General features: G+C 53.6%; 1 protein-coding gene and 2 gene segments (V, D, J or C); all 3 read right to left on the reverse strand.

Moving 5' to 3' along the window:
* LOC130149110 (T cell receptor alpha chain MC.7.G5-like) overlaps positions 1-24341 on the reverse strand; it is a 95936-nt gene extending 71595 nt beyond the window's left edge. For all 4 annotated transcript variants that reach the window (XM_056338413.1, XM_056338414.1, XM_056338415.1 and 1 more), the window contains exons 1-2: positions 24275-24341; positions 23454-23737 (exon numbers count right to left, since the gene is read on the reverse strand). In XM_056338413.1, the coding sequence (XP_056194388.1) occupies positions 23454-23737; positions 24275-24326 (336 nt within the window). In that variant the 5' untranslated portion in view covers positions 24327-24341. The remainder of the gene's footprint in view (positions 1-23453; positions 23738-24274) is intronic.
* On the reverse strand, positions 2569-4354 carry LOC130149115 (Ig kappa chain V region K-25-like). The segment is given in 2 exon segments: positions 2569-2977; positions 4218-4354. Coding segments are annotated over 2 exon segments (375 nt in total).
* On the reverse strand, positions 8523-11978 carry LOC130149112 (Ig heavy chain V region C3-like). The segment is given in 2 exon segments: positions 8523-11350; positions 11844-11978. Coding segments are annotated over 2 exon segments (453 nt in total).
* Positions 24342-24664: the final 323 nt, after the last annotated feature.

A 24664-nucleotide genomic window follows, 5' to 3' on the forward strand; every position in this document is an offset into this window, starting at 1 on the left:
TTAGAAGATCTCTTTGTATTTTGAAAGAATGCAGTGTGGGAGAGGAGGATGAAGAATGTGTGACCTGGCAGGAGATGAGAGAACAGCTGGGTATTGTGAAGTAAGAAAGATAAACACGGTTATCTAGTAGCAAAAAGGTGTCTCCATGCTTGTTAGTGATATATAGCTATGTAACTGCAGGAATGGTTGCTGTCCTGAGCGCCTGGTGGTACATACAGCTGGAATTTGTATCCAGGCTCAGAGATGTAAATATGAGCTTCTCTGCACAATACAGTGTCTCTGGTTGCACCACAACCAGAGTCCGTGCCTTCATACTCAAGTCTTCCCGGTGCGTTCTCTTCTCCAGGCTAAACAACGCCAACACAACCTTTCCTCATAGGAGAGGCGCTCCAGCCCTCTGATCATCTTTGTGGCCCTCCTCTGGACCCACTCCAACGGGTCCATGTCCTTTTTATGTTGGGGGCTCCAGACCTGAGTACGGTACTCCACGGGGCATCTCACGAGGGCAGATGGGGGAGAATCACCTCCCTCGACTTGGTGGACACGCTTCTTTTAATGCAGCCCCAGATTCAGCTGGCTTTCTGGGCTGCAAGTGCACACTGGCGGGGCATGCTGAGCTTTCCGTCCACCGGCACCTCCAAGTCCTTCTCCTCTGGGCTGCTCTCAATCCATTTTCTGCCCAGTCTGTATTGATACCGGGGGTCGCCCAGACCCACTTCATCTTCAGCCGTGGTCTGGAGGATGGAATAAAGAGCACCCCCAACACATGACTTGGTGAAACAAAACTGGGAGGAGGGGCTGCTACTCCACAGGCTTGTGCTACCATGCGGAGGGACCTTGACAGGCTGAGAGGAACGGGCTGAGAGGAACCTCAGGCAGTCCAACAAGGTGTGCTCGCTCTGGCTCGGATACAGTTAGTTTTCTTCAAATGAGCTCGTACGGTCCTATGTATCGTATTTATGAACAAAACAGTATTGATGACACAGGGGTGGTTAACCTCTTGCTGGCCAGTGCTCACACAGCATCAAGGCCTCTACTGATTTGCTTGCTGCCCCAAGCGAGCAAGCTAATGGTGGGCGATAAGCTGGGATGGGACACAGCCAGGAACGCTCACGCCAACTGACAATGGACTATTCAATACCATATGACATCGGGCTCAGCAATAAAACTCCAGGAAAGAAGGAGAGAAATTGGGACATCTGGAGTCATGGCATTTCCCTTCCCAAGCAATCCCTGTGCGTGAGGGAGGCCTGCTTTCCTGGAAACGGCTAAACACCTGCCTGCCAATGCAAGTAGGGAATTCATTCTTCACTTGGCTTGGCTTGTGCACCCGGCTTTTTTTTTCCACCTGCTGAACTGCCTTGATCTTAACCTACGAGTTTGCTCTCTTTTATACTTCCAATTCTGTCCCCCCTCCTGCTGAGGAGGCAGAGAGTGAGCGGCTGTGTGATACTTAGCTACCTATGGGGGTTAAACCATAACACAAGGGAAAGCGCAAAGTCCTGCACCCGGGGAAGAACAAACCCATATACCAGTGTGTGCTGGGGGTTGTCCAACTGGAAAGGCCCAAAAGCCGTCAGGCTCCTTCAGGACACCGAGTTGAACGCGTCCAGCAGCGTGACCTTGTGGCGCTACAGGGTTTATGCAGCAATATTTTGGAAGCAGGGCGGGCTGCATGGGCAGCCTCTGTGCTAGGAGACCAGGGCTGCCCCCATGTCAGACATGGCTGATTCCAGCCAGCTCCAAAATGACCCACTGGTGGCCAAGACAAAGCCAACCCGCTAAGCTGCTGGTGCCTCTGTGGTAACATATTTACAACAAGGTAAAAAAAGGAACAAAAACTGTGAGATAAACCCCCCTGCAGACACCAAGGTCAGTGAACAAGGAGGAGGAGGAGGTGGTCCCGGGGCCAGAGCAGAGATTCTTTTGCAGCCTATGGAGAAGACAATGGTGAACCACATGTCTGCTCTGCTCACGTTTCCCACATCAGGGTTCCCACCCTAAGGGATGAAAGTAATGTCATATAAGGAGCAGCTAAGAACTTTGCGTTTGTCTAGTTTGGGGAAAAGAAGGCTGAAGGGCAACCTCATTGCTCTCTACAGCTTCCTGAGGTGGGGAAGGAGAGAAGGAGGTTCTGATCTCTTCTCCCTGGTATCCAGCGATAGAACGCGTGGGAATCATTCAAAGCTGCGCCAGGGGAGGTTTAGACTGGACATTAGGAAGCATTTCTTTATTGCTAGGGTGGCCAAACACTGCAACAGGCTTCCTAGAGAGCTGGTCAATGCCCCAAGTCTCTCGGTGTTTAAGAGGCACTCGGGCAACGCCCTTAATAACATGCTGAACTGGTCAGGCAGCTGGACTAGAGGATGACTTCCAATTGAAAGAGTCTCTCCTATCCTATCCTGTCCTGCTCTGTCCTATTCTATTCTATTCTATCCTATCCTGTCCTGTTCTGCTCTGTCCTATCCTGTTCTGTTTCCTTATAGGAGGTGCTGACCACTGACAGCACCTAGCCACGATCAGACCCCCCACCCTCTGACCCCAGGCACAGCCCATTCATCGACTCACCCCTGAGGTGGGCTGTGACCCCCATGAACATGCAGGAAGAGAGAGCAGGAGGGGGAGGAAGCATTGTTGTTCAGGCATGCCCCAAGCGTCCCTCACTGTGGTTCCTGAAGGGTGCAGTAATAGAGCGCGCTGTCCCCCACCTCCAGCTCGGAGATGATCAGGGTGCCGGAGTTCTTGTCAGCCTGGCAGGAAAACCTCTTGCGGGCAAAAGGGGCTGTGTGGCTGTAGGAGCCTCCGCGGCCCTTGCTCTGCAGCAAGTACTGCAGGGGTCCACCAGGACGCTGCCGATACCAGGCCACATAAATATAGGAGGCATTGGAGCTGTAAGTGCATCGCAAAGTACCCGAGCCTCCTTCTCGCCACCACACTGCAGATGTTGCTGGTTTGATCTCATCACCCTGATAAGCAGCTGAAACAAAACGAGAGAGATTCCCGCACTGCTTTGCTCTTGCTGATGCAAGCAGATGGCTCACAAGGGGGCAATGGAAGCAGGCAAAGGTGTCGCTAATGCCTAAGTGCTTTGTGTGGCCCTAGGAAAAAGGGGAACAAGGGAAGGCAGAGAGGGGCTACAGGCATGCGGAGTGGCAAGCCTGGCTAGCTGACTGAAACACACTGAATCACCTCCACAGATAAACCACTGCATTCCGAACTCAGGAGCTGAAAACTGGTAGTGCCAGGAAAGAAGTCCTGCAGAAAGGTCAGGACCACATGCAGTGTGCACTGATGGCCCCTCCCTCCCTGGGAACACTCCTGAGACATCTACGCACTTGCCAGCTCCAAACCTTGTGCACCCATGACCGGGCCACAGCAGGTTTGCGTTAAAGCTTGGCTTGATTTCTTGTCTCTCTGCAAAAAGCTGAGGAACAGCAGGCTGTGCCCCAGCGTTAAGGCCACGCAAGGAGACAGGTGCCTCAGACTGGGAAATGTCCCAGGACACTGTGGCTTGATCCTGCAATTCAGTGTCATATTTGACATGGTGATCCAAGCAACAGTTTTGGGTCTACCACCGGATGCCTGCTGGTAGTAGCAAAGGTTTAAATTCCTGAATGGGAAGCCAGATGCTCGGCAGGAGAGCTGCACGGAGCCCCCGGACGGTCGCAGCCCCCCACCGGCCTCCACCAGCCTCGGCTGCGCCCACACCCCTGCGGACAGAGAGCACAGGCAGCCGGGCAACCACGGCCCCAGGACGCTCCCCGCCGCCCGCCGCCCCTCGCCCCGCCACGGCGGCCGCTGCCCCTCCCGGGCCCGGCAAAGCCCCAGGCCCGGGGCAATGCCCCGCCTGCGCTGCCCGGCGCTGAGCCGCGCCTGCTCCCCGCGCTCCGGCACGGCCGCTGCCCGAAAGCATCCCTCTGCCTCCTCACCCTCTGCCTCCTCACCCTCTGCCTCTCTCTCTCCCCCTCCCTCTCCTGTCTTTCCCTCTCCCTCTCCACTCTGTCTCCCCTCCCCTCCTCTCCTGCCTTCCCTTTTCTCCTTCTCCCTCCCTCTCCTTCTCCCTCCTCTACCTTCGCTCCCACTCCCCTCCCCCTCCCTCCCCCTCTGCCTCTCCCCATCACTCTCCCTGCCCTCCCTCTCCTTCTCCCAATCACCCCCTCTCCCCCTCCTCCCCTTCCCCGGCCCGGGGCTCGCTGCCCTCCCCGCCCGGCTCTCACCTGCCGGCCCCGCGGCCCAGGCCAAGGCCAGCAGCCACGGCCCCAGCCCGACCGCCATCCCGCCCTGCCGCGCCGGGGCCGGCGGAGCCCAGCGGAGCCACGCGCGGGCCCGGCCCTGCCCGCCCCGACGCCGAGGCCCCCCCGCCGGCGCAGCGCCGCCGCCCCCGCCCGCCCCCGCCAGGCCCGGCCCGGCCCGGCCCCCCGCGCCCGCGGCCCCTGCCGCCCAGGAGAAGGGGGGCGCGGGGAGGGCTGCGGGGCAGGGCCCCGGGCACAGCAGCAGGGGCGCGGGGCCCCGGCACACGAACGCTCCCGGCCCGCGGCTCACGGCGCCCTCCCGGCTCGGCGCCCTCCGGGCCCTGCCGAACGGGGTCGGCGCCTCGGCAGCCCGCGCCTGGGGCCGGACCCAGACCCCTCCTCAGCCCCCGCCCCAGCCCCAGGGACGGCACGCCGGCCCGCAGCGGCCCCTCGCAGCGCCCTCCCCGTGCCCCGCACCCCCAGCCCGCCCCGCCCACACGGCCTTCCCCTGCCCGCGGGGACCACCAAGATACACGTGGAGAAAAGACTCCCTGCGCCTTCCCCCTTGCCCCGTACTCCTACTTCACGCATCGCAGAGCTCCGTCCTCTCCACCGTCACTGCACCCTCGCAAGTCCCTCGTCATCCCTGCTGTTTCTTGGTGCCTTCTTTTTCTTCCACACCGAGCACTGGACACATAGCCAGTTCCCAAGTGTGATGACCAGTAGCGTGAAGTCTAGCTGGACACCAGTATCTAGCAGTGTACCACAGAGGTCAGTGCTGGGTACAGTCCTGTTTAACTCAGAATCATCGAATGCTTTGGGTTGGAAGTGACCTTAAAGACCACCTAACTCCAAACGCCCCTTCCACTAGACCAGGTTGATCAAAGCCCCATGCAACCCGGCCTTGAACGCTTCCAGGGACGGGGCATTTGCATTTTGTTCCAGTGTCTCACCACCTTCATAGTACAGAGCTTCTTCCTAGTATCCAATCTAGATCTACCCTCTCTTAGCTTAAAACCATCACCCCTTGTCCTGTTGCTACAGACCCTATTTAAAAATCATCCACATATTTCTTAGAAGATCTCTTTGTATTTTGAAAGAATGCAGTGTGGGAGAGGAGGATGAAGAATGTGTGACCTGGCAGGAGATGAGAGAACAGCTGGGTATTGTGAAGTAAGAAAGATAAACACGGTTATCTAGTAGCAAAAAGGTGTCTCCATGCTTGTTAGTGATATATAGCTATGTAACTGCAGGAATGGTTGCTGTCCTGAGCGCCTGGTGGTACATACAGCTGGAATTTGTATCCAGGCTCAGAGATGTGAATATGAGCTTCTCTGCAGAATAGTGTCTCTCTGACTGTACCACAACCGGAGCCCATGCCTTCATACGCCACAGAATGGCACCCAACGTGGGACTTAAGTAGGAGACTCACAGAGCCCAAACTGGTGGCATAGCCTGAGTGAACTAGGCTTCATAGAAAATTTTGTGCACCCATCACCTACAAAAAAAGCCGAGCAATCAGGAATGATGGAAGAGAAATTATCTGGAAATCAACAGCGCAGCCTGGACTTATTGCGACAGCTGCTTGCAGCTCAGCAACGAGCTGTGACAGCTCCGCAGCTAGTTAGAATGGATCCATGACAAAGTGCCGGACTTTCCACCTAATGGCTCTTTGTAAATTCCTGCCTGCTGAGGGATTGGCAGACAATTGTATGATGCTGCCGAGGAGAGGGACTCCAGGGCGGGAATGCATTTAGCACCTTCGTAGCAAATTCTGAATACCCTTCGCCAAGTGTTGACTAATTCTACTAACAGTGCTAAACCAGGGCAGGCTTTAAATTGCACCAACAGCATGAGCACTAAACCAGGGCAGTCTGTAAATTCCACTGACAGCGCAACCATTCTCAACACACCATCAACGATGATGACTCTGTCTGTACCTCCTCTGCCCTCAAAGCTCCTGTCACCAGTTGCAGTGACCCTCACAGCACAGGACCAAGTGCGGGAAGAGGACAACTCAGACAATGATTCCATTGACACTGAGAAACCTTTTGATCCAAGCCCTGTAGATCCAGAAAAGGAACCAGACTTTTTTCCTTCCCCCCCCAATGACTTGACTGTGTTTTCGGGGAGGGTGAAAGGGGGCCCAGGGGATCAGTGGCAGGAATGCAAGCGGGAAGCACTTAGTCAAGGGGATTTGAGAGTCGCTATGGCATGTCCAGTACTGTATTGGCCAAACCAGCCTCCAGAGTGGCAGCCTGTGCAATATGAGGCTGTTAAAGAGTGAAGAAAAACAGTGTGGGAAGGGGAGATTCATAGCACATTTGCTATGTGCCTTCTTGAAGCAATGGCAGAGCCTTATACACTCGCATGGCATGATTGGAAGTCATTGCTTCGCATGGTACTAACTCCGACACAGTATATAGTATGGTTACCTGATTTTCATGAGCTATGTGTACTGGCCTCAATTAAAAACCTTAATCAGGGAATTGCTGTTAACTATGAGCAGTTGCCTGGGGAAAATAATTCTGCTGCTTCCATGACTCAGACAAGGTATCCCAGGGACGACCACTTGCAAATGAAGGAGATGGCTATTAAGGCAGTCCAGAAAGATACCGAGTCTGGGCGAGCCTCTAGTGAGTCGTTCGCTATAGTCTTGCAGGGTCCTAGAGAGTCATATACTACCTTTACTGATCGGTTTCAGAATATTTTACAACGACAATTCAAGAATGAGGAAACTTGAGGGTTGCTTTTAAAACAACTAGCTACAATAATGCCAAAGATGATTGCAAGAGGGCATTGCAGCCTTGGCAAAATCGCAACCCCACCAGGCGTCAAACGTTTATAACACAGTCCTCACAGCAGACTGTAACTCTCAGGTTGAGTTCTGGAATGCAGCACAATGCATTTTTGATTCTCTGATTTCTTCTGTAGGAATAGTACACGCTCTTAAATTGCTTAATAGATTAGGCTGCTAGCTTGCTAAAGAAAGTGATACTAAAAACACTGGGGTTTTTGGCTTATTAGAAGATGTTGATTCTGTCCATCATGTGTCACTACAGAACCGAGGTGCTATTAATATTTTATTGTTAGCACAAGGACATGGGTGTGAAGACTTTGATGGGATGTGTTGCATGAATCTGTGACTGCTCTGAATCAATTCACAAAAGCATAAAAAATTTAAAAGCCTTAAAGATCTGCAGCAGAGCTAGGGGTGGGATGCCTTTGATCTCTTCTCATGGCTGGGAAACTTTGGGCTTTGGATCAAAACTATTGCAGGATTTATCATAATTGCCTTAACCACCTTATTGATATTTTCCTTATCTCTCCCATGCCTCTTCCTGTATTCAGCTTTAGTTAACCATAACATACATCAGGTCATGTTCGCCCAGCTACACACAACCCTTGTCTTGTCACAATTAACAAGCGAAAAAGGGGGAGATGTGAGAGCGGAGGATAGAGAACGTCTGAAGAGAGATATATGAGAGGGGGATGAAGAATGTGTGACCTGGCAGGAGATGAGAGAACAGCTGGGTATTGTGAAGTAAGAAAGATAAACACGGTTATCTAGTAGCAAAAAGGTGTCTCCATGCTTGTTAGTGATATATAGCTATGTAACTGCAGGAATGGTTGCTGTCCTGAGCGCCTGGTGGTACATACAGCTGGAATTTGTATCCAGGCTCAGAGATGTAAATATGAGCTTCTCTGCACAATACAGTGTCTCTGGTTGCACCACAACCAGAGTCCGTGCCTTCATACTCAAGTCTCCCCGGTGCGTTCTCTTCTCCAGGCTAAACAACGCCAACACAACCTTTCCTCATAGGAGAGGCGCTCCAGCCCTCTGATCATCTTTGTGGCCCTCCTCTGGACCCATTCCAACGGGTCCATGTCCTTTTTATGTTGGGGGCTCCAGACCTGAGTACAGTACTCCACGGGGCATCTCACGAGGGCAGATGGGGGAGAATCACCTCCCTCGACTTGGTGGACACGCTTCTTTTAATGCAGCCCCAGATTCAGCTGGCTTTCTGGGCTGCAAGTGCACACTGGCGGGGCATGCTGAGCTTTCCGTCCACCGGCACCTCCAAGTCCTTCTCCTCTGGGCTGCTCTCAATCCATTTTCTGCCCAGTCTGTATTGATACTGGGGGTCGCCCAGACCCACTTCATCTTCAGCCGTGGTCTGGAGGATGGAATAAAGAGCACCCCCAACACATGACTTGGTGAAACAAAACTGGGAGGAGGGGCTGCTACTCCACAGGCTTGTGCTGCCATGCGGAGGGACCTTGACAGGCTGAGAGGAACCTCAGGCAGTCCAACAAGGTGTGCTCGCTCTGGCTCAGATACAGTTAGTTTTCTTCAAATGAGCTCGTACGGTCCTATGTATCGTATTTATGAACAAAACAGTATTGATGACACAGGGGTGGTTAACCTCTTGCTGGCCAGTGCTCACACAGCATCAAGGCCTTTTCTGATTTGCTTGCTGCCCCAAGCGAGCAAGCTAATGGTGGGCGATAAGCTGGGATGGGACACATCCAGGAACGCTCACGCCAACTGACAAAGGACTATTCAATACCATATGACATCGGGCTCAGCAATAAAACTCCAGGAAGGAAGGAGAGAAATTGGGACATCTGGAGTCATGGCATTTCCCTTCCCAAGCAATCCCTGTGCGTGAGGGAGGCCTGCTTTCCTGGAAACGGCTAAACACCTGCCTGCCAATGCAAGTAGGGAATTCATTCTTCACTTGGCTTGGCTTGTGCACCCAGCTTTTTTTTCCACCTGCTGAACTGCCTTGATCTTAACCTATGAGTTTGCTCTCTTTTATACTTCCAATTCTGTCCCCCCTCCTGCTGAGGAGGCAGAGAGTGAGCGGCTGTGTGATACTTAGCTACCTATGGGGGTTAAACCACAACACAAGGGAAAGCGCAAAGTCCTGCACCCGGGGAAGAACAAACCCATATACCAGTGTGTGCTGGGGGTTGTCCAACTGGAAAGGCCCAAAAGCCATCAGGCTCCTTCAGGACACCGAGTTGAACGCGTCCAGCAGCGTGACCTTGTGGCGCTACAGGGTTTATGCAGCAATATTTTGGAAGCAGGGCGGGCTGCATGGGCAGCCTCTGTGCTAGGAGACCAGGGCTGCCCCCATGTCAGACATGGCTGATTCCAGCCAGCTCCAAAATGACCCACTGGTGGCCAAGACAAAGCCAACCCGCTAAGCTGCTGGTGCCTCTGTGGTAACATATTTACAACAAGGTAAAAAAAGGAACAAAAACTGTGAGATAAACCCCCCTGCAGACACCAAGGTCAGTGAACAAGGAGGGGGAGGAGGTGGTCCCGGGGCCAGAGAAGACATTCTTTTGCAGCCTATGGAGAAGACAATGGTGAACCACATGTCTGCTCTGCTCACGTTTCCCACATCAGGGTTCCCACCCTAAGGGATGAAAGTAATGTCATATAAGGAGCAGCTAAGAACTTTGCGTTTGTCTAGTTTGGGGAAAAGAAGGCTGAAGGGCAACCTCATTGCTCTCTACAGCTTCCTGAGGTGGGGAAGGAGAGAAGGAGGTTCTGATCTCTTCTCCCTGGTATCCAGCGATAGAACGCGTGGGAATCGTTCAAAGCTGCGCCAGGGGAGGTTTAGACTGGACATTAGGAAGCATTTCTTTATTGCTAGGGTGGCCAAACACTGCAACAGGCTTCCTAGAGAGCTGGTCAATGCCCCAAGTCTCTCGGTGTTTAAGAGGCACTCGGGCAACGCCCTTAATAACATGCTGAACTGGTCAGGCAGCTGGACTAGAAGATGACTTCCAATTGAAAGAGTCTCTCCTATCCTATCCTGTCCTGCTCTGTCCTATTCTATTCTATCCTATCCTGTCCTGTTCTGCTCTGTCCTATTCTATTCTATCCTATCCTGTTCTGTTCTGTTTCCTTATAGGAGGTGCTGACCACTGACAGCACCTAGCCACGATCAGACCCCCCACCCTCTGACCCCAGGCACAGCCCATTCATCGACTCACCCCTGAGGTGGGCTGTGACCCCCATGAACATGCAGGAAGAGAGAGCAGGAGGGGGAGGAAGCATTGTTGTTCAGGCATGCCCCAAGCGTCCCTCACTGTGGTTCCTGAAGGGTGCAGTAATAGAGCGCGCTGTCCCCCACCTCCAGCTCGGAGATGATCAGGGTGCCGGAGTTCTTGTCAGCCTGGCAGGAAAACCTCTTGCGGGCAAAAGGGGCTGTGTGGCTGTAGGAGCCTCCGCGGCCCTTGCTCTGCAGCAAGTACTGCAGGGGTCCACCAGGACGCTGCCGATACCAGGCCACATAAATACAGGAAGCGTTGGATCTGCAAGTGCCTTGCAAGGTCCCCAAGTATCTCAGCTCACCACCATGCTGAAAACCTCGTCACTTAGATCACACTGAAACACATATGATACAGGAGTGAACTACTGCTTTGCTCTCACTGGCACACATTAATGCCCATGGAGATTGAAGAAAGCAGGGAATGATGCTGCCAAAGCCCAAGTGCTTTGGGTGTCCCAAGAAAGCATAAAATTATTTATGTTGGCAAGTGACAAGGAATATACTGGGTGTTCTCTGCAAAATAAAGCACTGCTTTTGGGACTCAGCAGAAGGAAAAGGGCATTGCAGGGAATGAAACTCTTGCTAAAAAGCCAGGACCACGTGCCATGTACAGTGATGCCCTCTCTCTCCCTGGGAACACTCCAGAGCTGCCCTAGCACTCCACTCCCCAACAGTCCCACCGTCTGGGCCAGACTCCAGCAGGTTTCTGTGAGAGCTCTGCTGGATTCCCTGCCACCGTGTCGACTGAGCAGAAGTAGCGGGCAGAGTCCTGGGGGCGCAGGGCACGCAGAGCGAGATATAACACAGACTGGGAATTGTTCCGGGACACGGCGGCTCGACCCTCCACTCCTGGCCCGAATTTAGTGACTGAGGAATCCTTCCAGATAACGGACACCCACTCGAGTCCGCCACCAGGTGTCTGTCGGTACCACCAAACATCAAGACCCTTGAACTGGAATCCGGATCCGCGGCAGGAGAGCTGCACGGAGCCCCCGGACGGTCGCAGCCCCCCACCGGCCTCCACCAGCCTCGGCTGCGCCCACACCCCTGCGGACAGAGAGCACAGGCAGCCGGGCAACCACGGCCCCAGGACGCTCCCCGCCGCCCGCCGCCCCTCGCCCCGCCACGGCGGCCGCTGCCCCTCCCGGGCCCGGCAAAGCCCCAGGCCCGGGGCAATGCCCCGCCTGCGCTGCCCGGCGCTGAGCCGCGCCTGCTCCCCGCGCTCCGGCACGGCCGCTGCCCGAAAGCATCCCTCTGCCTCCTCACCCTCTGCCTCTCTCTCTCCCCCTCCCTCTCCTGTCTTTCCCTCTCCCTCTCCACTCTGTCTCCCCTCCCCTCCTCTCCTGCCTTCCCTTTTCTCCTTCTCCCTCCCTCTCCTTCTCCCTCCTCTACCTTCGCTCCCACTCCCCTCCCCCTCCCTCCCCCTCTGCCTCTCCCCATCACTCTCCCTGCCCTCCCTCTCCTTCTCCCAATCACCCCCCTCTCCCCCTCCTCCCCTTCCCCGGCCCGGGGCTCGCTGCCCTCCCCGCCCGGCTCTCACCTGCCGGCCCCGCGGCCCAGGCCAAGGCCAGCAGCCACGGCCCCAGCCCGACCGCCATCCCGCCCTGCCGCGCCGGGGCCGGCGGAGCCCAGCGGAGCCCAGCGGAGCCACGCGCGGGCCCGGCCCTGCCCGCCCCGACGCCGAGGCCCCCCCCGCCCGCGCAGCGCCGCCGCCCCCGCCCGCCCCCGCCAGGCCCGGCCCGGCCCGGCCCCCCCGCGCCCGCGGCCCCTGCCGCCCAGGAGAAGGGGGGCGCGGGGAGGGCTGCGGGGCAGGGCCCCGGGCACAGCAGCAGGGGCGCGGGGCCCCGGCACACGAACGCTCCCGGCCCGCGGCTCACGGCGCCCTCCCGGCTCGGCGCCCTCCGGGCCCTGCCGAACGGGGTCGGCGCCTCGGCAGCCCGCGCCTGGGGCCGGACCCAGACCCCTCCTCAGCCCCCGCCCCAGCCCCAGGGACGGCACGCCGGCCCGCAGCGGCCCCTCGCAGCGCCCTCCCCGTGCCCCGCACCCCCAGCCCGCCCCGCCCACACGGCCTTCCCCTGCCCGCGGGGACCAAGGCATACGGTGCGAGGTGATCCCCGCACTCCTTCGCCTTGTCCCGCGCTCTTCCTTTCCACACCGCGTTGTTCCCCATTCCTCACCGCCACTGCAGCCCTGCCGGAGCTGGACCGTTAATCCCACCTTTTTCAACCTGTTTTTGCCCTTGTTTTCTGCTGGGCTGTACCGCTGTCCTGTGGGTTAGCAGTGACATCAGGCTTTGTGTGCCTTGCCTACCATCTTCAGGAAAAAGCAGAAGCTGGCTGTGGGGGACTCTGGGGCTGCAGGGACCTGCTCAGGTCCTCAGGATCCAAGTCTTTATGTCATCCTTCCCTGGGAAACAATCCTGGGGACATGGGAGACTGCATAGTCAGAACTGCTCCACCTTAGCAACCCTCATCTTTCACCATATTTGCCCTGCCTGTGCCCTTTTCCCCCCTGCCTGCCCCACCTTCACCCCACTCTATGCTTCAGTCAGAGCCCTGTAACTGCCTTGGTGCTGGTCTGGCCTGTGCCAGAAGCAACTTAGAAGCTGCACAGTGGTAAAGTAGGAACTGCCAGGACACTTTTGGGTGTATTTTCCTGTCATTCCTGTCAGGACACAAGACGGTGTCCTTCAGATCCAGTGTGGTGACATCCAGTGTACTGCAGTCATGATTGTTCTGTTTGGAAAACCTGTTGTAGGAGGCTCCCTGGCCTGTTCTGTGGGGAGAACATACCAAGCCGAATCCTGCCTGGGCTCTGGGCTGCTCAAACCAAATTGCCTTTGGGTCCCTAGTGCTACCAAGCAGTGAGCAGAGCACACCCTAGGGAACCCCATCATCATCGCATGATCATCTTCATCAGTTATTATTTGATTATCTCAGGGAAGTGTTAGGGAGTACCTTTTATTAATACGTAGAGCCTCTTGCCTCATAAGCTGCAATGGTATTTGTTGCTTAGGTGTTTCTTAGTTTTACTACACTTTCTTTAGCTTTTCTTTTTATTAGTATTTTCCACAGAATGTGACTTTATGCTGCCTGGGGTGTGGGGAGATCTCATCATTTAACCATATGCAGCAAAAGAAGGATTACCCTGCCCAGTGCTGCAGTATTAAGGTAAAAGCTGCTTTCCTGCTCCTTGGTGGCTCGGCAAAGAGGAGCAAGATGAGGGTCTGTGGTCCATCAGGCAGCTGTGTTGAGGGCTAGGGCTGGCCAAGAGCAAAGCAGAGACATGAATCCCCTGGCTCTGCCTACAGCTGGGTCAAGACCTCAGGCAGGATGCTGTAACCCCAGCACCACTGGGTTCTTCTGGCAGCTTCTGGAGGAACCAAGAGCAGGTAGAAATTGATGCTGCATCTGGAGGTTATGTCTGGGATTGTTGATCATTTCCTCGAGCAGTGTTGGTTTCTGTGTGAGAAAGCAAGGAAAGCTGAGTGTCTCAGCTCATCTGCAAACAGTCGCATGGTCCTGCGTTTCTAAGTCCCTGATCTGAATACCTCTGCATAGATGGGGTCTTTGAGAAAGGTAGGGAGAAGCTGGGGATGAGAGATGTAAAGGTTGATGTAAGAGGAAAGAATCATTTCAAGGGCAAAAGCATTACCAAGATTGGAAGATGCAGAGAAAGCCTCGCCACTCCTGTGCTGTTCTTGGTGATGCAGATTTTGCACGAGCGGAAATGAGGCTTAGCTTTACGTGGTGTTTCACAGCACAGTAATAAATTGCAGTGTCCTGGAAAGAGACAGTTGCTATTTCTAAGGGGGCTGTTTTGTTTTCGTAGACCACCACAGAGAATCGGCCATTGCGGAACTTGTCATTCCCTGAAGCTTTAAATGCTTGGAGGAGAAATGTCAAGGTTTCCCCTGGGAGATGGCGGTACCAGAAGAAATTCAAATTGCTGTCACTGTCCTCTATGGTGGACTGGCAGGGCAGAACCACTCGCTGCCCAACTGCGACTGACACCTCGGAGAAGAATTGCTTCTGGGGGTCACCTCCAACAAGACCTGCAACACAGGCAGAAATGTGTCTGTGGGGCAGCTTGCTTCCTTCTCTCATTTGCCCTAGGTTTAAGGCTGTGTTTGCACCAAACCCTTCTGTCTTTGCAAAGAAAAGGAAAGTTCAGAGATCTACTTCCATTGCCCCTCTGCATTTCTCCCTGACCTCATCATCTTGCCGGCACAGACCTCCATGTAATGTACTAAAAACTGTTGGAGACAATAAGAAGTACATGAATACACCCACCTGACTGGATTAGCAGGACACAAGCTGGCACAGCCACGGTGAAGATCATTTTTCCTGGCTGCAGTATCCCTGTACCTCCGGAGACTCTCAGCACACTACAGAACAAGGCACTCTTAGCAGCACAATGAAATGGCTGCATCCTGCAGAGTATGCCAGAGCGTGTATGACATAGTCACACCTCTAGGCTGAGGAGGGCAAGAATGAGGTCCATTCACCTTTTGCCTTTGCTTGTCTTCACAGCAGACTGGACAGTCACAGTGGCTTCCTGAACTTTTCCCTGGGTTTCCCTCTCCCTCTGTAAGATTTATGCTGCATGGGAACATTTCTTCCTTGCCGTAGAGTGTATCTGGTTTTGTGTGCTTTTTGTTGGTGGGAGGGCTTTTGAAAGCACAGCTGCTCCTCATAACGTTCAGGGCTCTGGGAAACACAGGTGTAGTGTTTTTTTCAAAAAGTTTCAGATTTCTCTTAGTTTAACCTCTGTTATTTTGGAAGCAGATGTTCAGTATTTCTCCACACATGAGGACTCAGAGACAGGGGAAAAAAGGTATATAAAAAGAAAGGGGGGGGGGAAGGGGTGATAAAGGGGAAAAACCCCCATATTTTAATGGATGAACATATAAATTCCTAGAATAGGCAGATGAAGTCCTGATTCCGATGGGTTGGGTCAATGCTTGCTGGGGCAGGGCAGGTTGGTGGGGTGGTGGAGTCTGAGGATCTGCAGCCCCAACCCCAGTGCAGCTCTACACCTGCACAAGGCATAAGGGCAGGACTTGGCCCCCCCCCAGCAGCTGCTGGCACACTGAAAAGGAAAGGGACCAAGACTGGGACAGGGGTGGGAGGCAAAGTTCTGGTGTTTGGAGCCGGTGAGCAGAGAAGTAATAGGAGCAGCCCTGGCACTGGGAACAACTGCTTCTGGGCAGCACCTTTCCCTCTTTCCAGCTTCCTGTCAGATCTGCAGCCTTTGCTGCGTTTCTCATTTTGATGGGTACTCTGCATACAATGGAGAGGGGAACTTTCACTGCTGTGCATCTAATTCTGCAGTAAGGCACTCCTCTGTCAGTCAAGGCTGCAAGGTGAGGATGGCCCTGTAAATCACAGACCTTCAGCTGAAATCTTCCCAGGTGGTGAACATCACCTGGACAAAGCAGTCACTGTTCTTGGAGGACCCAGCAGAGCCCAGAAGGTATCTGGGCTTACTGCTCCTGATGACCAGTACCAGAAGAAGGAGGGATTTCAGTCCAAGGAGGTGGTGGTGCAGGTGACTGTGACAAACTACCCAGCTGATGTGAGCAACTTGAGAAGTGCAATGGGAAGGATCTGGTTTGGTGCAGTGCCTATGGGAGGGTAACAAGGTATCCGTGCTTCCCTCTTTGGACAAAAGTGCAAAGTTCTGCATCTGGGGAGGAGCAACCCCATGCATCAGTATGTGCTGAGGACCACCCAGTTGTAAAACAACCTTGCAGAAAATGACCTGGGTGGTCCTACTGGACACCAACTTGACAATGAGTCAGCAATGTTTCCTGGTCTCAAACAAGATTCTCATAAAGCAAACCCCATTCTTTTGTACTCTAGTACCTGGGACAACCACTGTGTCTTGGGCTGGCAGGGAACTGGTGAGAGAGGTGATTTCCAGCTATGCTGAGGCACTCCAAATATCTCCATATTGAATTAAAATAAGAATCCAAACTAGTGTCAAACCATCCTTGCTGGGGCCTGAAGTAGCAGTGGTGGAGTGTGAGCTTTGCAGGGGCAGGCAGAAAAAGGAGGGCTGAACATGCCAAAGGTTGCATTTCAGTGCCTGTGCTATGGACAGTTCTTTGCCAGGTTGGTTCTGTTGCTGTTCAGCTGCACTCAGGATCCTTCTGGCTCTGGCTGTTCTGTGGACCTCATGATCAGAGTAGTGGAGACTGCCTCTGCTATGACTGGCAGATGCCCTCGTGATGAGTGACACCCAATGACACATAAACACGCACATGCTCATGCACACCAGTATAGAATCATGCAAAAATTTGCACTCACAAAAACACTTGCACAAATCCAGCGTGCAGATAAGTGTAGACAAGAGAACACATGCATAAACATGAGCAACTTTGCACTCGGCTGGGGACATCCTGGGGACAGCCCCAGCAGGGATTCTGGGGAGCATTCTGAGGAAGGACAAGACTCTACACGTGCTAATGATGTTGCTTGAGTACCCAGGGAGACGGCACAGAGGGGCATTGTATTGGAAGCTCTGAAGAAAACATTGCATTCAAGGAGCCAGTATTCTTGGGCAAGACATATCTGCTCTATGGGGCCTTGCACTACAGGCTTGAGAAGCCCGTATGTTAGCATGAGTAGCTGCCGCAAGGGAATCTGCTGGAGTGCCCTCTGCCAGCCTGTGCTGCACGCTGGTGTGTGTTATGGCAGAAATAACCTTCCAGTGTGTCAAGAGAAGTTGTGGCTTTTTTTCCTTTTCTTTTTAAAGGCACACAACATGGGAGCAAACTAGAATCTCTTTCTAGATGGGATCTGTACGGCATGTCTTGGGAAAATCCACCTGGGTCTGTACAATGCTGCATGAAGCCAGGGTTCTCTGCATTTGAAGGAATGTAAAGTTTATCAGTATCTGTTCCTCTTTTTATTCTATCTTTCTAAATCAGACATTTTATTATACCATTTCTTGTCAGCCCTTTCTTTCTGAGATATGGAAAAGAGCTTGCACCACATCTTGACCGATACCTTCCTCCCTGGTACAGAACAGGAGGAGATAAAACAGACCAGCAGACTTTTCCCAGGAGTAGTGTTAGGTAGGATATGGTCAAACCCAGGAGCCAGGCCACTTCTTGGCAACAGGACCACAAAAAGACCCAAAAGTGTAACCCAGACTGACATCAGATATTAGAAGAGACTGCATCAGTGAGAACCACCATCGCCACAGCAGATGTTTGTCTCAGCATTGCTATGGCAGGAAACTCACACCATCACCACAGCAAAGGTTTATTTCAACATTGTTAAGGCAGGAAACCCACTGACTGACACCATGGAGCAATGAGGGGACCTAATCCTGGGAAACTTAACCAAACCCCTGTGCATGCACCCAGACCCGGGGTTGGGATATCAAGGGGCCTGGAGACCCCTAGGGACCACTTGGTCGTATTGGGCCCACACACCACCGCTGGGTGGAAGGTGTAGTTAACAGCTCATGACAACACTATAAAAGAATGGAAGCAACCAACATCAGATGAAACGTTCCCCCACTGGACTTGGAAACAAATCGAACTGTTGGGATGCTGCAGCTCCAGTGTAGTAACTATTGCTGTGAACTTTTTCATTCTTTCCCTCTTTCTTTCCTTCTTTTCTCTATCTCTCACTCTCTCCTTCACATTTGCAAACCTGTTCTCAGGCAAATAAAGTTCCTTGACTCTGTTTTGAGTCCTGAGAATACAAGCAGAACCTCGCTCTAGTCTTGGACTGGTATGCGGCAGTTATTTGATGACTCCAGCATATGAGTGGAGTTCTCTGCCCATGCTGATATGTTTTGCTTGGGCCTGTCATCCTGTCATGCAAAAGCTGCCTTAACTGGGGAATGTGCCCAGGAAATGAAAAGGCAGCAATTCAGGAAGCCAAACCACAGCCCACAGCATTAGCTGGGATGTTTTGCATTCAAAATGAACTTGTCAGAAAACTACAAGCTGCTGCACGGCTGTGTCTTAGCATCTGGAGGACCTGCTCTCCTCTGCACTCCTCTCATTCCACAATGAGGGTCCCTGGCGGCTCTGGGTGCGCCAGTTGTGGGAAGGGGCTGTTCCCAGTCAGCTTGCAGTGGAGCCCTCACCTCCCCAGCTGGAATTGGCTGCCTTTCTGCACACCGATTGCTGGGTTAGGCCAGGCATTTCACATCTCTGCTGGGGTCCTTGCCTCTCTAGAGATGTTACTATTTCTTTGGGGACAGAAGTCTCTTCTGTTTCTGCCATTTCTTTCCTCAGCTTCCTGGGAACACAACCTCTTCCTCATGTCTCCAGAAACAGGAGCTGAACCCTGCTGTGTCCTCTGTCTCTGTGTCCTGCTCTGGTGATGTAAGCTATAGTCTAATGGAGGAACCTGCCTCCAGTGAGGCTGTTGGATGCTGCAAACCCAGAGGTGATGAGGACAACTTATTCAACAAGAGAAGGGGGGAGGGGTCAGCAAGGAACAGGATGAGGGATCAGTGGGTCACCCACACATACACCCAAGGAATGCTTAGGGCACCCATTGGAGTGCTGCACTGTGAGAGGTGGGGCTGGACTAGCCCTTCATCCCAGAGCTGAAAAAACATGTGAAGGGATGGGGGTTGACAGGTGGAGACCCCTATTCCCTTTCCAGATCAACTCCAGAATGACTTACAGCAAAGAGAACACAGTTCATTTTGGTTGCCTCATATGGGTGTTGCTCCAGAAAACCTCCATAAGCAGATGAATAATGATCCAGGTAATGATAATGGCAATAATAAGATTCTTATGGAAGTGCTCCACCTCCTTATGCTGTAAAAGGAAGTTTCTAGAAAAGTGGAGTGTTCTGAGGCCAACATGGGCTTTCCCAGGTGTAATAGCAGGCTGAAGCTTACCCTTTATCAGGCTCCTGAGATGGATCTGCTTTCCTAGGCTTCACAGCAGACATAAGACATGTACATGAAGTTGAGGATTCTGCATTTCTACCGAGAAGAGAAATTAAGCCAAAGCTTTCAACCTGCAAAGATCCTTGCTGACCCCAGGACCACATCACTGAGAGTCTCTCGGTGCTTGTGTCTCCTCTCTCAACATCCCTAATACTTTGGCTTGGCTGCACCTGGCTTCATCACAGTATCTGCCCCCACACCTCTGGGATATAGCTCTCAGGTACCTGAGCAGTGACACTCCGAGTCCTGCAGACTCTGTCTCTTTCAAACCCTCCAGGCAGTATCAGCATTCTCCTTCTAGCTAAATAAAACTACTTCAGGAATCAGTGTATCCACCTGCCTGCCTGTAGTGGCCCATAGTATCCAGAAGATGAATGTCCATGGAGATGTTAGGGATCCTCATGGCAGCTGGCTTGAGTAGGCACAGATGTGTACTGTGCTGAATATATCACTTGGCACCTGGCAATGCTGCCATAAGCATGTCCTTGTCTTTATCTAGGAGTGAAACACCATGTATTCATACAAATGTTAATTTGCTTAACAGTAGAAGTGATGAATAGAGTTGTCTATTTCTAAGAAAATCCCATGAAATATCTGAAAATGTCAATGGATCTCAGAATGAGCAGGATTTGCACCATGTGACAAACTGTGAGTCGAGGTCCATTTTGTGATCTATAACTAGGATTTGCCAGGATCTGAAGGGGCATAAGGTTACCTGTGCTATCCCTCTTTTCCTTCTTGTGTTATCTCCAATTAACAGTATTTTAACTGGCATCTTATGGAGCTGGAGTACCATTCTTACTGGGATCCATGTACAGCCATGCTCCAACCTCATGGGTAAAAACAAAATAAATTCCTAACTTCCAGTACAAATTTTCCCTGTTCTAGACTGTGTCCATTGCCTGCCTTTCTATCACTGTGTGCAAGAAGAGTTTATCTCCCTCTGGCTTCCTCTGGTCATCCTCCAAGTTTGGCTCCAGAGACTCCATCCTCTTCATGCTCCAGTCAAGCTTTAGAAGTTTAAAAAAATGTCCCTTTAGCTTTTCATTTGAAGGCTGAAGAAGCTCATCTTTCTCAGCCTCTCCTCATCTCTCATGTTACAGAAACATGAAAGAAATAATTGCTAAATTTAGAAGGCACCTCTGGGGGTTACTTGGTCCCTCCCCCTGCTCATGAAGGCTCACCTACAGCTGGCTTGCCTAGACCATGTCCAGATGGCTTATAAATGCCTCCAAGGATGGAGACTCCACAGCCTCTCTGGACATCCTGTGCCAATGCTTCCTCATCCTCACTGCCAAACATAGTTTCCTGATGTTTAGACAAGGCCCCCTATGTCACAATGTCCCAAATGCCTTTTGTTCTGTCACTGGGCACCATGGAGAAGAGCCTGGCTCCACCTTCTTCACACCCTTGCTTCTGATACCTTTACACATTGATGAGATTTGCCCCGAGAGGTCTCTTCTTTGTACTGAACAGTCCCAGTGCTCTCAGCTGGGATAACCATAAGAGGCACGCTCCAGACTCTTCATCGCCTAAATGATTCCTCACCTGAGTGTCTCCAGTATGCCTGTAGCATACAGTACCCTAGTCAAAATATGCACACCCTCACCCTCAGCAATCACAAGCACACTCGCAATTCCGAATCCCTCAAAAATCAGCATGAGCCCTCAGCCCATCTAATAGCCCTGCCTGGAGCCTGGGCTCTCTTACCTGGTACTTGGATCTCCTCCTCTCTAGCCAGGCCAGTCTGATGTTCACTAGCAAACAGTTGTGTGAATTCACCCATTCCTCTCACAATCACCCCCACACTCTTGGACCCTGAAACACTACCATGGGCTGATGATATCAGCCTGCTTAATGCTCACGAGTGGGCCCTGGGCTCCCTTACCCACCTCTGTGTCAGACTTCAGATAGAGATTTTCCTCCCACTCAACTGACCTAGACCAGCTTGAAATATGCCAAAAAATTCCACATACACTCCCATGCACATCAGGTTCAATTCACTAAGTTCTTAGACTTGTCAATCGTTATACATGCATCATAGTCCCTCCAGTTGCTGACAGCAAGATATATGACCCCTTTGCCACATTCTTCCTTTTCCAGTTGCTTGTACCCAGAGTTTGCTTACACTCCAGCCCCTCCAGCATCTGGCACAGAGACTGACAGGTCCTGTAACCAGTGACCCCTTCCTCAGTTGCTGGCACTTCGACCTTGCAGCATACACTCCAGCCCATCCAGTTGCTGGCACCCAGGCCTGAAATTCCTATAGTTATTAGTTGGTTGCCCAGTTACTGGCACTCAGATCTCTTTCACAACAGTCTCTCCAGTTGCTGGCACACAGATCTTGCAGCACTCGCACATAGGAAAGGGAGGGAAGATACACAGAAGGATGGTTAAGAAATGATTTTCTGAGAAGGCAGAGGGGACTGTGGTGATCAAGCACAGGGCTCATGCCATCAAGTGCATTCACCAGCCTTTGCTTATGTGCAGGTGCCTCCTTTTTTCCTTCCTCCCCTCTGTTGCCTCCCCTTGTTCCTTCGCAGTCCCCCTTCCCCCCCACCCCCCCGCCTTTGATCCCTCCCCTAAGTACTCCTCAATAATTGTTCCCTAGTCCCCCAGGAACCCTCAAACATCCATAATGATGTTCCTCCTGTCACTTGTCACTTATAAAGCTCAGACTGATGCACTTCAAACCCACACCCTTACTTTCCTAATGGCCCATCAATCAGCAGCTGAAGAGCTCTGGTCTCCCCCTTTGTCTCCCTTATCACTCCCTTAGAGACCTGTGTCACTGTGTGCTTTATCACTTTCCCTTTTACCTGTTCTTCCCTTTGAAAGGAAAAGGGACTTGATTAGACAGCTTTAGTGAATCAGCCCCTCCCACCTTCCACATGCCCTTACAGTGGCCTCTGATGAAAATGCTCAGGCATGCTTGTCCCTCAGGATGCTGAAAGGCTTCTGTCTCCTGAGAAAACTGGATCTTTTGAGCCAAGGCTCTGGGGGCAAACATCATGTTGAGCTCAGTTCTTAAAGTGTCGCCCTGCAACACCTGCAGCAGTGCTAAGCCACAGCACTCACTTTCCAGGAAGCCTGAGATGTTCCAAACATGAAGAAAAATAGGAAGATTGGCCAAATAAGCAATCAGTTCCAAATGTAACGTGGGTGTAAAAATGCACTCAGGTCATGTGAAATGTCAGTCTGGAGAGAGTTAGTTAGCATCACCATATCACAACATATTTACAGTTTGCCTTCCAAGATGTCCTGCATTTCTTCCAAGATCCTGAATACACCCTAACAGACGTTTGTGTGTACAGCTGAGCATGAACACAGACCTGAATTCTACCCCAGGGTGACATCCAAATCCTATTATTCCTACCCCATTCAGGTGGCAATGGGGCTTCTCAGGCTTCTCATATGCCTTCCAGTAAAGATATTCCATAAACATATTTTCCTCCGGGAGCAGAGAATGAGCTTACTTTGTCACCTCGGAAGGCACCATATAAACAGCCACTGTCATGGCCTGATGAGCTGACTCACTCCAGTAATTAGACCCTGTTGGCCTGCTACCGTAGTTGCTTTTTTCAGCTTTCCCCACAGACTCCCACCTCCAAGGCCAGTCATTGCTTTCCAAAACCGACTTTGTGTAAGAAGAGATGAGTGCACAGAGGGACAAAACTGATCCCAGAAATGCACATCCTCGAAATGCAGCCACCAGCCGTTTTCTGTTGGGCAGGAGTGTGACTCCCTTTTCCCACTGCTACTCTCCGGCAGGAAGACATTCAGCACAACCTGTTTACCAAAATATTCTCACCAACCCTGAGGGTATTATGACTTCTGCTCTGGGGATAACATCTCCTACAAGGGTTAGGTGATCATCTTATAAACTCAGAAGTGATCCTGCCTCCATGAGGAGCAGACTCCTTATGGATGCAGTAAAAAAAAATATTTGGGGATTCTGCAAGACATGAGAGGTTTAGGGGAAGTAGCAGAGACAAGGAAAAGGAAGGATCAAGGCTATGCGGGAGAGGCAGAGACTCAACGGACCCGATGCCGGTGCCGCAGGCGGTGGCGGGAAGCGCCCGCGGCCGGGCGGGCCGAGGCGGCAGCGCCCCCTGGCGGGCCCGGCCGGGGCTGTCCCCCCGCCCCCGACACACACGCCCGGCCCCGGCCGCCGAGGTTCGTGCCCGGCCGCAGCCCCGGCTCCGAGCCCCGTGTCTCCCACGGCGCAGTAATACACCGCCGCGTCCCTGCGCCGGGGCCGGGCGAGCCACAGGGCGCTGGACCGGCGGTCTGCCGCCACCGACATCCGCCCCGGAGGGTCCTGCACCTCTCTGGACCCTTTGTGACCGCTCGTGATGAATGCGGGGCTTCGGCCCGGGAGCTGGCGGTACCACTGTATGAAGTCTCCTGTCCCTATGCTGGGGTGTGAGCAGCTGATGGCGATGCCGGTGTCCTCGGTGGTCTCTGCCGACGGCTCCTGCTGCACCTGGGCTCTGCCCACAGCCACTGCCGAGGAGAAAAAGAAGGGGGAATCCTCAAAACCTGCTTTGTGCCCTGCCCCGCCTGCCGTTCGCCATGGCAAATCCCAGCCAGGAACGTTCGGGCATGGCGGGGGGAGAAGTGTTTCCAGAGGATGTCTACAGGTGCATTAACGGAGGTGTCCGTTAACGGCTGGCAGACATACGAACGCGAGAGTGACAGGTGGAGTCACTGGAGAAAAACAGGGACAAAGGGAAGGAGCCCGAGGGGAAGCAGCAGCGGGGAAGCAGCAGCGGGGAAGGAGCCCGAGGGGAAGCAGCAGCGGGGAAGGAGCGGCTGCAGGCGCTCCGCGGCAGAAGGCGGAGGGAAGGAGGCAGCGGGCAGGGCTGGACAGCGAGAGCACGGCGAGTTTCCGCAGGGAAGGCGGGATGGCAGCAGAGGGAGGGAGGGACGCGAGCCCGGCGCGGCGGCAGGGCTCCGTGCAGAAGCCCGAGGGGACGGCAGCCCCGCGGGGGCCCCCGCAGGCCGAGCCCCGGCCCGCCCCCCGCCGCCAGCCCCGCGCACCCAGCAGCAGCGCGGCCAGCCCCGCCAGCCCTGCGCCCCGGCCCCGCCGCATGCCGCCGCTCCGCCGCCCGCGCCTCGCTGCCCCGCGCCAGCCCCGGCTCTGGGCGGCGGCCGCGGCGCCTCCTCTCCGCCGCCTCCTCTGCTCCGCGCCGCCGCCAGCTCCGCCCCGGGGCTGAGCCCGGCGCCGGCGCCGCTCGGGGGCTCGCCGCAGCCTGGGGCAGCAGCGGGGCCTCGGCCCGGGAGATGGAGCAGCTTCCGGAGCTGCCTCCCCGCTCCGGGGCTGGAAGCGGCAGCCCCCGCTGCCCTGCGGGTGCCGGGGAGCAGCCTCAGAGCCTGCCTTCTGCTGCCTCTGCAGCCCACTTGGGTCATAGAGAAGGTGTGCGAGAAGAT

This window comes from Falco biarmicus, chromosome 4 (genome assembly GCF_023638135.1).
Source record: "Falco biarmicus isolate bFalBia1 chromosome 4, bFalBia1.pri, whole genome shotgun sequence".
Classification (NCBI taxonomy): Eukaryota; Metazoa; Chordata; class Aves; order Falconiformes; family Falconidae; genus Falco; species Falco biarmicus.